This window comes from Camelus bactrianus, chromosome 2, assembly GCF_048773025.1.
Source record: "Camelus bactrianus isolate YW-2024 breed Bactrian camel chromosome 2, ASM4877302v1, whole genome shotgun sequence".
Taxonomy (NCBI): Eukaryota; Metazoa; Chordata; class Mammalia; order Artiodactyla; family Camelidae; genus Camelus; species Camelus bactrianus.
This window is the reverse complement of record NC_133540.1, coordinates 133,083,412-133,099,078: the sequence shown is the minus strand read 5'-3', so window position 1 is coordinate 133,099,078 and position 15,667 is coordinate 133,083,412. Positions and strand designations below refer to the sequence as shown.

General features: G+C 60.0%; 2 protein-coding genes across 12 annotated transcripts in view; one reads left to right on the top strand and one right to left on the bottom strand.

The window, feature by feature from the left end:
* The window catches only part of SORCS2 (sortilin related VPS10 domain containing receptor 2), a 445,133-nt gene that overhangs the window by 236,198 nt on the left and 193,268 nt on the right, over positions 1-15,667 (bottom strand). The gene's annotated exons all lie outside the window — the stretch shown is intronic.
* Positions 8,812-11,475, top strand: PSAPL1 (prosaposin like 1). The gene has a single exon (XM_010959454.3). The coding sequence runs from the start codon at positions 8,883-8,885 to the stop codon at positions 10,473-10,475; it is 1,593 nt and encodes a 530-aa protein (XP_010957756.1). The 5' UTR covers positions 8,812-8,882; the 3' UTR covers positions 10,476-11,475.

Below are 15,667 nucleotides of genomic sequence, written 5' to 3'. Positions count from 1 at the left end.
GCCTCGTCTCCCCTCTAAGGAGGGGTCTTCTGGCCCCTGGTGAGCTAGGCCCGTGTCCCCCCAGCCAGGTCCAGTCTCCCAGGAGAGTTCAAGCCTGTCCAGCCCAGCCCCACCGAAGCAAGGCCCTCCTGGCCCCCCAGTGCCCTGCCAGGCCATCTGGATGGAGGAGGACAGAATGATCTGAATCAGGGAGATTGGGCCCAGGCCTGGGAGCCTTTGCCAAGTTCCCCTCAGAGGCCAGGAGAACCCTGACCCCTGTCCGCTGGGCTGCCCTGGGATCCAAAGAGCCCAGTGTGTGGGGAGACACAGGAGGGTACAGTGTCCCCAGAGAGCCAAAGCTGCAGGGCCTGGGGACTCAGAAGGCGGCTTGCCTGGTTGGAACCTCGGCCTCAGCTGTCACTAGTTCTGTGACCAGCAAGTTCTGAAACCACACGATCTCACCTTAAGATAGAGCAGGCCCAGTGCCTCCCTCTGGGCTGGGTGGGGGGGATTACCTGGGGGTGGACTGGGTGGGCTCTGCCTGGCACCTGGCACAGGTGGACCCCCCACCACTCTGTGGGCAGGATGGAGGGTTGGGGTCTGGGGCCCTGCAGCATCCCCAGCTGCACCCTCAATGTCTATAAATACCAATGACAGTGGCTGTTATGGGTTGAACTGCTCCCTCCACCAGATTCACATATTGAAGTCCCAACCCCCAGTGCCTTAGAGTGGGGCCTTATTGGGAAACAGGGTCGTGGTAGACAGAACTGTTAAACGAGGTCCCACTGGAGCAGTGTAAGCCCTTAGTCCAACATGACTGGTGTCCTTACGAAAAGGAGGAAATGTGGACACAGACAGGCACCCAGCAAGGAGATCGTGTGACGAGGGAGACAGAGGTCGGGGCGACGCTTCCACCAGCTGGGGAACACCAAGGATCGCCAGCAAACCCCAGAAGCTGGGAGAGAGGCTGGGACGGCTTGTCCCTAGACCCGCCAGAAGGAACAGAACTTGCAGACACCCTGGGCTCGGACCTTCGGCCTGCAGAACTGGGAGACCACAGACCTCTGCTGTTCAGCACCTGGTCTGGTGCTTTGTTATGCGGCCCAGGGAACTAAGCCAGGGAGAGGAGGCGAAAGCCGTGCAAGCTCCGAGCTGGGTTCAGGTGAGAGAAATCAGGTCCCCCTGGGGGGTGGTCACCCCACAGTCCCAGGGTGGGGTGGGTGGGAGTTGGGCCCTTCCCTCTGGGACGCTGGTGAATCACTTGGTTAGAGGAGGAAACAGGGCTCTCTTTCCCTTCCCTTCCCTTCCCTTCCGCACCTGCCTGCATCCTGCAGCCTTCGACCCCCGGTGTGTCCCCTTCCAAGAGCCCCAGCGCTCCTCCCCAGCACCCCTCAGCCCACGTGACCGGCTGCCATGCCCCTCATGGGGGTGGCCAGCACCGTCCCAACACACCCAGGACAGTCAAATCTTTAAATCCTTCCCACGCCCACCTCACCACCAGTCCTGGCTCCTTTCCCTGGTTGCCCAGCATGTTCTCAACCTCGGAACCTCAAAGACCACCCAGAGGCTGCGACCTCAACACTTTCACCCCGGCCTGGACCTCCTTGTTGAGCCCCGATGGCCTGTCCCTCTCTCACCCTGGTCACCTCTCTTCTGAGGTCACCATTGGCCTTCCCCCAAACCACTCCCTCCTGCTGGGACAAAGGCCGGCACTCGCGGGCCCATCATGCGAGCCTGGGCCTCCCCTCGTCCCCTGCTCCCCCGTCTCACCACCTGCAGTGACAGCCGGTCCTCAGTGCCCCTCCCTCGTCCTCCTCCACACCACGCCCTAGATCAGGCACCTGCCCCTCACCTGGATGTCACAACAGGCCAGGCCAACAGGTCTGCCTGCCTGAAGCTCCCTCCTCCAGACCAGCTTCCCAGGCAGTCAGGTCAGACATCAGCCTGGTCCCTGACCCCCTCTCACATTCCACATTCAAACGCGCAGTATATTCCATTGGCTCTAACTACAAACATGCGGAATCCAGAGCCATGACCCACCCTGCCTCTTGGGCCCTCACCTGGGTCTCACCTGGATTCCTGCAGCAACCTCCAACTCCTCCTGATCAGCTCTCCCTGCTTCCATCCCCAGCCTCCTTGCTGTTCCTGCACCCGCCTGCCACAGGGCCTTTGCACAGGCCAGTCCCTCTAGAGCACACGTCCCCTGGACACCTACCTGGCTCTTACCCAGGTTGAGTTTTCATCCAAATATTGTTGCAGGCAGACCACCCCCACTGATGATCCCACCCCCACCCCTAATTTCTCTCCCTCTCACTCACCTTCCCCATCTTATAACACCTACTTATGTATTATCATTGTTTAATTTCTCCTTCCTCCTATGAGTTCCAGGAGCACAGGGTTTCCTGTTTCACTAATTCAAATTAGAACAGCACTCAGGACAGAGCAGGGGATCAGTAAATCACTGCTGAACACATACAGGAAAGTGAAGCTAAACAGAGCCGGTGCTGGCCGCCTGCCCCTTGGAGATGGCTGTCTTTCCTCTTCTAAGAGCGAGGAGAACTCTGCCCATGTCACCTGCCTGCTCCCTTCGCCCAGGGAGATGAGATAACCTACTTCGCCTGCTGGGAGGGCCCTGCCAGCTCTCCCAGGCACTCTCCCACAGCCACCTCCTGGGCCGGGCAGGCGAGCGGGCCTTTTTACGTTAAGACGATCCTGGAGCTGGAGCCTGGCCTGGGAAGGCGGGGCATGCCCCGCACAGGGAGGTGCGTGGGGAAAGCACCCATGTGCGCTTTCAGATGTGCCTTTCAGATGTGGGGAAGCTCCAGACTCGGCCGGAGGTGGCACAGGACCACCCAAGGCGCTGGGCACAGGGAGACAGTCAGCCCACGCCGGCATCCTGAACCCCAGTGGGCTCTCCGGGCTCCAGAGGCTTGTGTGTCTAAGCGCTGGACTCAGAGTCCCTGCGCCTTGGGTCTGCGCCCCTAAGTTTCCTGGCTTCTCTGGTCTCTGGTCTTAATGCCCGAATCACTGCGGGGCTACAGCTTCACAGCCTTAAGACAGGGCCCCTAAGTGGCTGGAACTGGGGGCCAGCGTGGCTGGAAGGCCCAGTGCCTCCCAGGGCTTTCGGGTTACAGGGACCAGGAACACTAAGGACTGTGTGTCCCGGAGCTGAAGTCCAAACCCTCTGAGACTTGCCTTGTGCTGAGAAGAGCTTTACAAACAGCACCCAGGGCCGGCACGTGGCAGGTGCCCCACCAACACCCAGGTGCTTGGCCCGGACCCGAGATGCTCTCCACGCAGGGGTGGGCTCTCCGACCCAGGCTGTCCAGGTTTAAAGGTCAGGGTCAGCAGGCCAGAACCCTTTGCTGAGGATGGCATGAATCACATCCCCTAAACGACAGGCTTGAAGTCCTAACTCCTGGGACCTATGACTGTGACCTTATTTTGGAAATAAGATCTTTGTGGATGTAACTGGTTAAGACGAGGTCACATTGCATTAGAGTGGGCCCTAATCCAATGACTAATGTCCTTATAAGAAGAGGAAATCTGGATACAGAGAGACACAGGGAGAAGGCCACATGAAGACGGGGGCAGAGACTGGAGGGACGCTGCCCCAAGCCCAGGGACACCAAGGCTTACTGCCACCACCAGGACGAGGCAAGGGAGGAAGGGCCCTCCCCCAGAGCTCGGCCCTCCCAGCACTGTGATGTCAGACTCTGGCCTCCAGAGCTGGCATTGCCGGGGGCACAGTCTCTTCCCTCTGTTGTTACCATGAAGCCGAGACCTCAAGGTGGACCTCGGAGGGCAGCCATTCCCAGGTGGGGAGTCAGGTTCAGCTGGAGCAGGAAGTGCCCAGGGCCCCCGCCCACATCACACATCCATGAAATGATGATCACCCTGTAGCCAGCGACTCCCTGCGAACCCTACGCCTCCACCCCTCCAGGAGCACCTGTGTCTCAACATGAGGGGAGGAGGGCAGGTGGTGCTGCTCCGGGCTCGGCCGACTTGCCCATCCAGCTCCTCTCTGGGGCTCAGGGGTGAAATCTGATCCTCACCAACCCTGTGTTCAGCGGATGCTCTGATTGGACCCTCCCGGCATCTGCTCATCTCAGCCCTGCTCAGGAATCCCACGGCCCCCTCTCCTGCCCCTTAACTCTTCCAGGCTCACCCACGCACCCACACCTGTTGGGTCAGGTTTGAGTCCTGGCCTCCCACTTGGCTCCCTGGCAACCCTCACCTCGCCTTGGCCGCCTCCACTCACTGCCTGGCTCTGCCAGCCCACCCTCGGCTGCTGTGACGCAGACCCCAGGCCTGGCTGCGGGGCCAGGGCTCGGCTCCCCGGGGTCTCTGTGACCCTGGCCTTGGGCTACCTGCCCACGCCCCTCACCTGAGTGCCCTCTCTCCCCCAGACCTCACAAAGATGGTACCTGGATAAATCCTACCTTGACCTTCTCAGAAGCAACAAGTGCCTCTTCTGCGGAGCTCAGTGGCTCAAGAGGCCTGTCCAGCCTCTCTCTCCGAGGCGCTGGCTGGCCTCCCCGACCGCGGTGCGCACCCCCACCACCTCTGCCCCTGCCCTGCCTCCCGCCTGGGGTGCTTCCCCTGGGTGCCCACTTCATCCAAGTGCTGCGCTCGCACCAGCTTCCCAGGGAGACCCGGGGGCCACCGGGCCAGGGGAGTGCCCGCTTCTCCAGCCCGCTTCCGCCCTCTCCCTGCTCCACGCCACAGAGCCCGTTCCCACCTGGCCTCAGCCGGGCCGCGGTCTGTTCCCGGGACCTGAACGTCGGTCCCTCCTCCCACCCCAGTGAGCCCCAGATCGCAGCAGGGGTGGCAAAAATACGCGGGAAATGAGCGACTGCGCGGATCCCACCCTTGGCCGGGTGGTGCAGGGGGTCCTGGGCAGGGACAGGAGTGTCACCCAGAAGACGCAGGGAGGGCAGAGAGGGACAGTGGGCCGCCCTGGGGGAGAGCATCGGTATCAGCCCCAGGCAGAGCCCAGTGGGATGAAGGGAAGGGCCAGGAGGTCGGAGAAGCCGGCACGCCTGTGCTCAGAGTGCAGAGCAGGCTGCAAGCCCTGCCAGGCTGGAGCCCCTGCCACTCTGTGTGGGCAGTAGAGTGAGCAGCTGTCACCGTGTACCCAGGCAGCTCCTTCCCACCCACACGGCAGGGCGGCCTCGGGGACTGATGCTGAAATGCGGGCCTGAGGGCCGGGCAGAGTGCTGAGAAATGGGCCGTGTCTTCTGTGCTTTGTGGCATCAGAATCCTCCTGGTTCCCTCCCTCTCCGAGCTGGGCCTCCGAGCAAGGGGTCAGCAGCTTCTTCCTCACCTCCTCTGCTTCCCTTCCCTGACCCTGGCTCCACTTAAGGGTCCCACCCACAAAATGCTACCTCCCATCCCACTGGGACCAGACTTGTCTTTACTTGGGAAGAAAAAATAAACAACTTCCAGATAGATTTTTTTTTTTAAACAAGTGGTATTTATAAAAAAATACAGCAAATGCTGCCTTTTGTTAGACGGTGGGTGGTAGGCAGACACACGGCGTGTCATTTCCGGCATTTTCTGTGGGGAGAAATCAGGGTAATGTGGAGCAACACTGCTGGGGTGACGCGGCCTCGTGCCGCCACGCCAGTGCCACCTCCGCCTGCAGGGCCCCCCCAGCAGTCCTGCCCTATGTGCCCACCCAACAGAGACGCCCACTCTGTCCCAAGAATGTACAGAGCAGCAACTAGCGCTCAAACGACCCCAGACTGGAAGTGCCCGATGCCAGCCACAGCGATAAGGAGACAGCGGCAGATGGCGCAGGGGACTCCGCCCAGCGGCGAGGCGCCGGGAGCTGCGGGGACGGCAGGGCTGGCTCTCGGAAGGACAGTGAAAGCAGCGGACACTGGGAGAGCCTGGCACCGATTCCACTACTGCCTGCTCAGAAACAGGTGAGGCTAATCTACGGTGAGGAAGACCAGACAAGCACTCACTCTGGCTGAGGGGTGACAGGGAAAGGGCACAGGAGCCTTCTGCCTCTCCATGGGCGTGCTTTACACACGTGTGTGTATTTGCCAGAAAATACTGCATTGCACAGTTATGAGGTGTGCATTTTGCTATATGTAAATTTTATCAGTAGGCTAAAGACAAATGTATACAAATACAGAAGTCTAGTGAGTAGGTTTTACTTTTCACGGTGGCAGGTGTTAGATTTTCTGAAACTACATTTTTAGATTTTAGGGTTCAGCAAATGAGTATGTTAAGGTTAATGGGAGCCAAACTCCTCACTGTTGGGCAAGGAAATTAAAAATACAGAAAAGGAGAAAACTAGAATGTTGCCTAAGCCGTCATTACCTAAGGATCAAAGTAAACTCACAGTCTTATGAAGACATATGACAAATGGTTGCTGTGTTACATGTACGTGTGTCCACATGTATGTGCAGATCTGTTTCTACGTCTGTGAATGTCTGCTTCTCTACTTCTATGTGAACACATCCTCCCTCCCTCTCTCTTCCTTTACCCCTGTCAGTAAGAGGTAAGGTGTTCACTGCTCTGTTCACCAAGACAGCCTAGATGTAATGACACCACAGTAACAATGAGCACACCTAGTGTCTGGGTCTTGGTTTCTAAATACCATTGCCCTTGGCGAGCAGGCTGATTCCATGGCTGGTTCAAGGAAAGCACAAGACGAGACTGGAACAAGTCTTGTGCCATTAAGTACAGAAGTGCCCCAAGAATGGTGGACACATGTCAGAAACACAGGCCAGCTCATCGGGCTGTGGGGGACGGGCACACCCGCCATGGAAAACCGTCTGTCGGTGTCTACTGGACACCTGCACGCTGACCCCCACAATTCTGCTCCTCAAGAAAACCCAGTAGAGATGGGGAGACACGTGCGTTCCTAGACATGAATAGAAATGTTTGGAGCAGTGTCACCCACGCTAGCCCCAACCCAGATGTGACTCAAATGACCACAGAGGGTAGGAGAGATAAATAATGAATTCATCTGATGGATTCCACGCAGAAATGAGAATGAAACAGCGCAGACGAATCTCATAGGTGCAATATTGCACCTAAGAAGCCAAAATAGTCTGATTTGGGGCAGCGGGTGGGGGCAGGGGCGGGGGGGCAGGGCAGAGGGGCAGTGGGGGGGCGGGGCAGAGGGGCAGCTGGCAGGTGGGCGGGGGGGCTGCCCAGAATCGTCAGATGTTCTGTCTGGATCTGGGTGTTGGCTCGGTTTGTGAATCTTCACTGAGCTGAGCACTTACAATCTGTGCCTTTTCCTGCTTACATGAAATATTTTAATAAAAATTAAAAAATTAGAAAGTCCCAGAGAGAAGTCTCTTACATACTTTTTATAAAAAAAAAAAAAACAGTCCAGTGTCTCATCAGCGGGGAGAGCGCCCCGGGCCTCCGGGGCGGGCAGCGTCGTGGGGAGAGGACCAAGGCAGCAGTCCTGAGGGCCAAGCGGGGGGCCGGGCCACCCGGCGGGGGCCTGCCACAGGCCTGCCCACATTTTGGGCAGGGCCTCCTGCTCGCTCAGCCCTGTGCCCGCAGTCCTCGTAGGACGAGAGTGGGTGCTCTGGAATTTCAGGCGATGCGCTGAGTGAAAAGCAGGTGCACAAAGAGGGTGTCGAAAGGAACCAAGCCCTGCCTTCCCCAGGCCCCCAGGCCCCCAGCTCTGCCTCTGCAGATGAAGCCCAGGAGCGGCCAGCTGCCATCCCCGCACCTGAGTGCCCAGGGCCACCTCATCCCTAAGGCTGCCCCTCCTCTGGTCCAAAGGAACCACGGTCCCGGGGGCGGTGCAAAGAGCTCAGCACGTCCCGTTTTCCATGTGCTCTTCCCAGCCCAGCCCCCGACCCCAAAGGCGGATGGAACAGCCTAGTCTCGTCCCTCCACCGAGGCCGCTGCAATCTGGGGCCCAGGGCCTGACCCACATACCTGGGGGTGCAGTGGCCCTGCTGGACACTCAGAGCCCCAGAATCTGAGAGGGGGCACCATGCAAGGGGCTCACACCCTTGGGCTCCTGACCTGCCCACCCTGGGGAGCTCAGCAGGCATGCTGAGCCACATGGAAATCAGGCCAAAGGTGAGGCTGGCTCCGGAACTCTCCATCTCACAAACAGGATCCAACTCAGGACACCTGTGTGTATCTGCCCAGTGCTGACTCTCTCGCCTGATAATTGTTTTAAAGACTAAGAAAGAAAAATAATGAGATAACAAGTGACACAGGAATGAAACAATCTTCCTATCGACTGTGGACCAGCCCACCCTCGGCCACGGTTCCTGAAGGAAGAAGCTGACTGGGCCCAGGACCCGGTTTTCTGCCAGCTTTCCCACATGTGGCTGTCCGGGGAGGCACTCCCATCACAGATGAAGACACGAAGGTGTCCCACACAGCACCGCTGGCGAGTGCCAGGGCCAGGAACAGGGCTGGCCAGGCAAGCCACTTCAAGGCCGAGTACAGAAAATAGCAGCTTCGGTGGTTACCAGTCGTTAAAGTCACTTAATCTTCTGGCATGAAAAGGACAGAATGCCTTTTGTACCCCCAAGAGACTCAAAGTCCCCTCCAAGAGTCTCATATTCTAGGAGGGGACCCAGCCAGGAGAGCAAGTCAGGACAGGACAGTGAGCCCTGGGGAAGCTGCCGCCGCCCAGGTAGGGGGCAGGTGGGCTTCCAAGAAAGGGGTCTTTGAGCTGGATGTTGAAAGATGGATGAGTTTCCCCAGGAAGATGGGAAAACGGTTTTCCAGGTAGAAGCGACCCACACCAGGCTGTGGGGAACCAGGGTGATGAGTCAGGCTGCGGAGGTGCCAGGAGGGCAGGACCGCCCTGTGCGGCTGCTCAGGGGCCAGGTGGGACGGCTGGGTTTATAGCGCCAGCTGGGCGGACAGGCACAGTGGAGCCGGCCGAGCGACCACGCAGCATGCTCTGTGCGCTGCTTCTCCTGCCCGGGGTCCTGGGCGCTGCCCTGGCCGGCCCCCTCTCTGGCCCCGAAGAGTGTGCAAAGGGCTCAGCAGTGTGGTGCCAGGACCTGCAGGCAGCAACGAGGTGCGGGGCCGTGGAGCACTGCCGTAGCACCATCTGGAGCCAACCCGCCACCAAGTCCCTGCCCTGTGATGTGTGCCTGGATGTGGCGGCTGCCGCCAGCAACGGGCTGAACCCCGATGCCATGGAGAATGACGTCCTGGCTTTGGTGATGAAGACCTGTGAGTGGCTGCCCAGCCAGGAGTCCTCGACCAAATGCAAGCAGATGGTGGACGTCCACCACTTGGCCATCCTGAGCTTGCTCCGTGGGGCCCCCAGCAGCGGCCCTGCACAGGTGTGTGCGGCTCTCACCCTCTGTGAGCCACTGCAGAGGCACCCAACCACTCTGGGGCCGCTCTCAGAGGAGGACACGTCCCAGGTGGTGGCCCCATTCATGGCTAGTGGGACCCTCAGCTTCCACCCATCGCGGATTCCTGAGTGCCAGGACTGTGTCCAGCTGGTCACCCGGCTCCAGGATGCTGTTGGGCCCAATCTGTCCAACTTGGCAGAGGTGACCACACAGGAGCAATGTGAGTCCCTGGGGCAGGGCCTGGCTCTTTTTTGCAAGAACTACATCCACCGGATTTTTGCCTCTACTGGGCAAACCCTGAGGTTTATCCCACCGAATGAGATCTGCAGGAAGGGGGGCTTCTGTGAGGAACCTAAGACACCGGCCCACTTGGCTCATGTGGCTGCTGTGGATGGGGTCCCTTCCCTGGAGCTGGCATCTCCGAGGGAGAAGAGCGAGGTCCAGATGACGGCTGGCGTGACCTGTGACCTGTGTCTGCAAGGGGTCCAGGAGCTGGACCAGTGGCTGAAAAACAACAGCACCAAGACCCTCATCAGCCAAGCCCTGGAGCGCGTGTGCTCAATGCTGCCCACTCCCATAGTCCGGGAGTGCATCACCTTGGTGGATGCCTACAGCCCCTCCCTGATGGAGCTCCTGGCCTCAGTCACCCCGCAAAGGCTGTGCACAGCCATCCGGCTGTGCGGCAGACGCAGGCTGGCCCGGTCAGTCCCCGAGGCCCAGGCAACCACGCTGCGCCCCCTGCTGGACAAGGAGGACCAGGGCAGCTTCTGCAGCGGATGCAAGAGGCTGCTCGGCGTGTCTGCCCGCAACCTGGAGCGTAAGAGCACGGTGTCCGGCATTCTGAAGGCCTTCAAGGGCGGCTGCAGCATCCTGCCGCTGCCCTATATGATGCAGTGCAACCGCTTCGTGACCGAGTACCATCCTGTGCTCGTCCAGACCCTCATGGAAGTGATGGACCCTGAGGCCCTGTGCATGAAGATGGGCGCCTGCCACGTCCCCAGGACCGCGCTGCTGGGCACCGACCAGTGCGTCTTGGGCCCCAGCTTCTGGTGCCGGAGCCCAGAGGCGGCCGAGATGTGCGGCGCCGTGGAGCACTGCCAGCGCTACATGTGGAAAGAGAAGCCCTTCTACGCCGGCAACACGCGTGACCCCAGCGTGCCGAGACCCGATGCCGGCCAGTGACCCCGGGGAGGCCCTCATCTCCCTGAATCCCGCAGGGGCCCCACGAGGGGGAGCTGTCCCCATCCCCATTCCACAGATGAGAAACTGAGGCTCCAAGCAGGGAGGCTCAAAGCAGCAGGGCTCTGTCTTGACCCCTGGCCCCCGGCTCTGCCCTTGCATGTGCCTCTGATGGACTGAACGTCTGGATTGCGCCACCCCCACCCCCGGCCAACAGCCCCGTCTCCGTCACTGTGCTGGTGTGGACGGTGTGGGGGGCCTGGCAGTGGCCTCTGGTGCCCCTTCTTCACCTGGCTAAGGGGGTCCTGGCTGGGGTGAGCGGTGGAAGGGGCAGAGGGCAGGTAGCAGCCCAACCTTCTTGTCAAACAGCTGGGGTGGGGGTGGCTAGGTCTCATCCACAGCCACCGTCAAGCCAGAGCTGCTCAACCTGGGGCCCTGAGGGTGACCTCAAAGGTGCCTATGAGGCGTGTCTGTGGACCTTCGTGGGCAGGAGGCTGGGGCCTAGACCACATGCTGTGCGGAGTTCTTGGGCTCAGAGAAGTCCTCCCGATGCCTCTGCCCACTGCAGGGCTCTCTCCCTGTACCCCAGACTCCTGCCCAGACGGGAAGCCTGGGTTGTGCTCCAAGTAAGGAGAGGCAAATGTGTTGGCAAAGAGCCCACAGGGCCAGCCCGGGGGGTCGGGGGTGGCTTCTGGGGGCCGCGGAGCAGCACAGGCAAATGCGGCCGGGCAGTGACAAGCAGACCCCTCCACCTGTCGGAGCCTCAGTTTTCTGATCTGTAGAATGGGGGTGATCACACCTGTCTCTTGGGGACGCTGAGACAGACTATTTGAGGAGGTGTCCTCAAGCTTCTTCCCCTCCAAAAAGACCAGCATCCATCGATCTGCTGGGACCAGCAGAACCCAGCACAGGGGTCCCCAGCAGGTACTGAATAAATGGCAAGCTTTCCCCAAATGGCATTTGCTGTGTTTTCATTCTCACGAGGTCCTGGTCCACAAGCTGTGGCAGCACCTCCTCTTTCTGGCCTCGCCCAGGAGTCCCCTCCTCCAGGAAGCTTTCCTGAGGCTCTGGGCCCGGTTTAGGCACCCGCTGTGGTTTCCCCTCATGCCACAGTGTCATCATCGGCCTCCCCAGCACACTGTGACCCCCTTGGGGATGGCCACAGGGTGTGAACCCTGCTGAGCCTCGTGCCAGCACAGGGCTGGCGCACAGCAGGTGCTGAAACATTTGTGGGATGTACACAGGAGTGTTTCAGCCCAGCGGTCGCCTTCAGATGAATTCATCTGGAACAAGAGAAGTGCCCAGGTCTGGGTTAAAAGAGACCTGCGTGGGTGCTCTTTTCTGCGAGGCCACACCTGAGCTCTTAGGCAACTATCCTGGGCCATCGCCCCAGGAAGACGGGTACGCTTGGCCTGAGACTCCTCAGTGAGGGTGCCTGGTGGCTGGGCCTGGGCCCACCGGTCAGCCCTGTCCAAGATAAGGGCTGGTGGTCGTGCTGACCACCCACCTGAGGGCCTGGACATGAGCACGAGAGGCAGCTGGTGTCAGATTCCAAAATACGGATGGCTTGTGATCGACAGACATGCAAACTGTTGGACTGGGCACAAACCACGTCTTGGGGAATAGCCACAGAGGCTGGCGGTCTGCCAGCGTGCGCCCTCTCTGGGGCTGGATGGAGCTGCGGCCCCTCATCTAGCCTGTCTGGGGGAACACCTGACAGTTGTGTGACAGCTCACAGCTTCCTGGGACGTCACTGGTCACACATGGTCAGCCTGGGCAAGGCCAGGTAGGGTGAGCACCACGTCTCACAGGTGACCCATCCATGCAGAGCTGAGACGCTATCCCATCCGCCTTCCCCCCACCCAGATCCACCTGCGGCAGGTGATCAGGGAGGGGTCTCCACATGCCCCTTCTCTCTGCCTACCCCACTCCCAGGCCTGGGAACCTTCTGCCCTCACCAACCCATTTCAGAGCTACCACTGCACATGGGCCCAGCCAATGCACTGTGCATGTTGGTCTCACCTACCAAGGGCTTCTTCCTATGTGACCCTAGGAGGCACAGCCCCGAGAGAGCTTGGCCTGGCTTCACTTCTCACCCTCAGAACCACCTTGAGAGAGGCACCATTATCACCCCATTTCACAGAGGCAGAAACAAAGGACAGAGAGGTTCAATAATTGGCCCAAGGTCACACAGCCAGTAGGCAATGGAGCCAGGAGTCCAGCCCCGGCAGAAGCAGGTTCTAGGCCCTGTGTTCCTGACCCCACATCCTCTGCACCCGAGAGGCTGGAGTTTAAGTCCTGACTCCACCACTCCACGGCCTGGGCCTCAGTTTCCCATTCCTAAACGCGTCCTCAGCAGGACTGCTGACAACATATGAGAAGGGCCAGGTCAAGGAGGGGGAGCTTTTAAAACCTCCTGCTCCCCCTGAGTGTGTCTTTCTGCATCTCTAGCCTGCCCCTTAAAATATGTTTCACTGTTTTCTTTTTGCATATCTTCCTCCTAAGATGCATTGAAATTCCTAGATCTGATACGGCTGATTTATTTTCCCCAAGTGAGCGTCTTAACCACTCTCGGCTGCTGTTTGCTTATCATTTCCCTCATCAAATTCCTTTTCGATTAGAAAGCTGGGGGAGCGGGTGGCTGAGCTGCTTGCTGCGGCTGAGGCCGTGAGAGTGAGCACGCGGGGCGCCGGGACACCGGCCGCGGGGAGCCCACCCAGGTCTCCACCAGGCCGATGGACAGCATCGGGGAAGCGCTCGCTCAACATGAATGCTCGTTACTTCACCATCGCCCCCAGACCTCTAGGCATAGGGTGTCTTGAAGGTGTGTGGCTGTGCCCACACTCACATCGGCACAGATGGTCTGTACAGAGCCCAGAGTCAGGGCTGGGCCAGCCCCAACTTGCCAGAGCTAGGGCGGGAAAAGCAGGCCAGCCCTCCTCCCTGTGCCTCCCTCTGCCTCAGTCTCCTTGTCTAGGAAATGGCCCCAGCCACCCCGAAAACAACCCTGGCAGTGGAAGTGCCTCACACGCCTGCCCCTCGGGGCCCGCCTTCCTCCATCGCCCTGCCCCACCTGGTCTGTCCTCTCTGAGGGTCCCCGTGTCACCTCCCCGTGAGGTCAGGTCTGGTTGGGTCCCCCCCAGCACCTCCTAGTCCTGCTCCCAGCTCACCGTCTGCTTTAGCTGTCACCACAGGGGACCACCTGTGGGGTTCACTTCTCTATCTCATCTGTGGTTTGTCTCCCCTTGGGCAACGTAACCTCTGGGGGCGGGCAGGGATTTTGCCTCAGTGGTCCCCGCTATGTTCTCATCTCCCACAGCGGAGCCACTCAGAACGGGGCCCTGTGAGTGCCAGGTGAAGCAGTAAACGCTGGCTCTACGTGCCTGTCTTCAGTCTAAAACTCCCTCTGGTCTGGGCGGGGACCGCCAGTGCTGAGCGCCTCCGTGGAGTCACATGGTTCTGAAAAGGCCCAGCCACGGCCAGCCCCAACCCCAGGTTTAAAATATGGACAGTCTAGCCTTCAATTAATGAAAGTGAATCACTTCTGCTTAGTCCCAGCTGCCTTCTCAGGGACGCTATGCAAATAAGAATGTCCTCCATGGCCTGGGGGAGGCCATGGCCAGGTGGGCTGCGTCCCGAGGGCCCACGGCTGACAGCGGGCCTGGGCCTGGGTGTGCGAAGGTGCTCACTTCCCCCAGAGAGCCCTCCAAGCGGCCCCCCGGGTGGGGGCGGCCCTGCCCCTCTGGCGGCATCTATCCTCGTCCCCACCGGGACGGTCACTGTCAAAGGCAGTCCGGTCCCCGAATCGCCAGCACTCAGGAGCTCAGGAGGGGTGGTGGGCGGAGGGCAGGAGGCCACCCCAACTTGGGTCACTGTGGTTCCAATGCTGGTGAGGGAGGGACGTGACAGACACTCAGCCCGGAAGTTTCACGATACGCTAATCTCCGAGACGGATGGGAAACTGAGGCACAGGCCACGGTGGAGGACTGCCCCACCATGGGGTTCAGGCCTCAAGCTTAAGCTTCAATTGCATTTAGGGTCTGGCTCTGATGCAAGGGCTGGGGTGACAAACAGCTGCCTTCGATCACTCAAGGACCCTCCAGGTCCTGAGCGCCTCTCGCATGAGGCCCTTCCCAAGAGGCCTCCACGCGGTGCTTCGTACCCCCGACACCAGTACCGAGGCCCGGAACAGCACCCTGGAGGCTCAGACCCTGCCAGAACCCACTTCAGGACAGCCAGGACCCTTCAGGCCCAGGCGCCCGTGTAGCGAGGCCATGCTGGCGGCCAGCAGGGTCCGTCATGCCAGACCAGAAACGGCCCCACTTCCCCCCTCCTGTCACCGTGGAGACCTGCCTGTTCCCGACAGCCCAGCTTCCATCGACTACGCCCCCCTCAGGAAGGCTGCCCTGGTCGCCCCGTTGCTCTGAAACCCCCACTGTTATTGGAGCCAGGCCTGATTGAACATGGTGCGCCACTTCTGGAACAGTCTGGGAGTCATGGGGACCTCACGGCAGAGCAGAGAGCGCACAGGTTGTGCAGAGGGATGTGTTTGAGCCCAGCTTCACCCACCACTCGCTGCTGTGTGACCTTGGGCAGGTTCCTTAACAATTCTGAGCCTCGTTTTCCCCGTGAGTATAACGTGGTGACACAGGCACCAGTCCCGTGGCGTCTGTCAGAGGATGAAGCGCAGTGCCAGGTGGGAGCTGGGCACACATGGCTGCAGAGGCTTGCGCTACCCCACGGAGCTGGTGACACCAAGGCCCCGCCCAGCCACCGTCTGCAAGTTCCCAAAGCTCAGAGGACCCTGGAACCCGCCCCAGGCAGGCCGCCCAGAGGGAGCCCTGAGGGTCTGCGTCCACCAGGCTGACCTGAGAGTCCGTGGGCCAGGTGTCCTGGCCGCTCTCACAAACCCCTCCCGCGGGGTTAAGTCGAAATGATGAGGTTGGCTGGGAGGCTCTGGGAGACGCGGGGGTGGGGGGGCGGGAGAGGAGAGAGGGGGAGGGAGGGAGACACAGACACAGGGGAAGGCATCTTTCCTTCTCTGTGAGGCGTCGCCTTCCCCCTGGAAAGCGGCACTTACGACACTCTGAAAGAAAATGCTTGGTAACCCACCCCTGGGGCCTCCCCCAGGTAAGCCGTGTGTGCGGGAAGGTTCTTTCCAGAGCTGCCCGTAAACCAGCTGGCAAGGCCTGCAC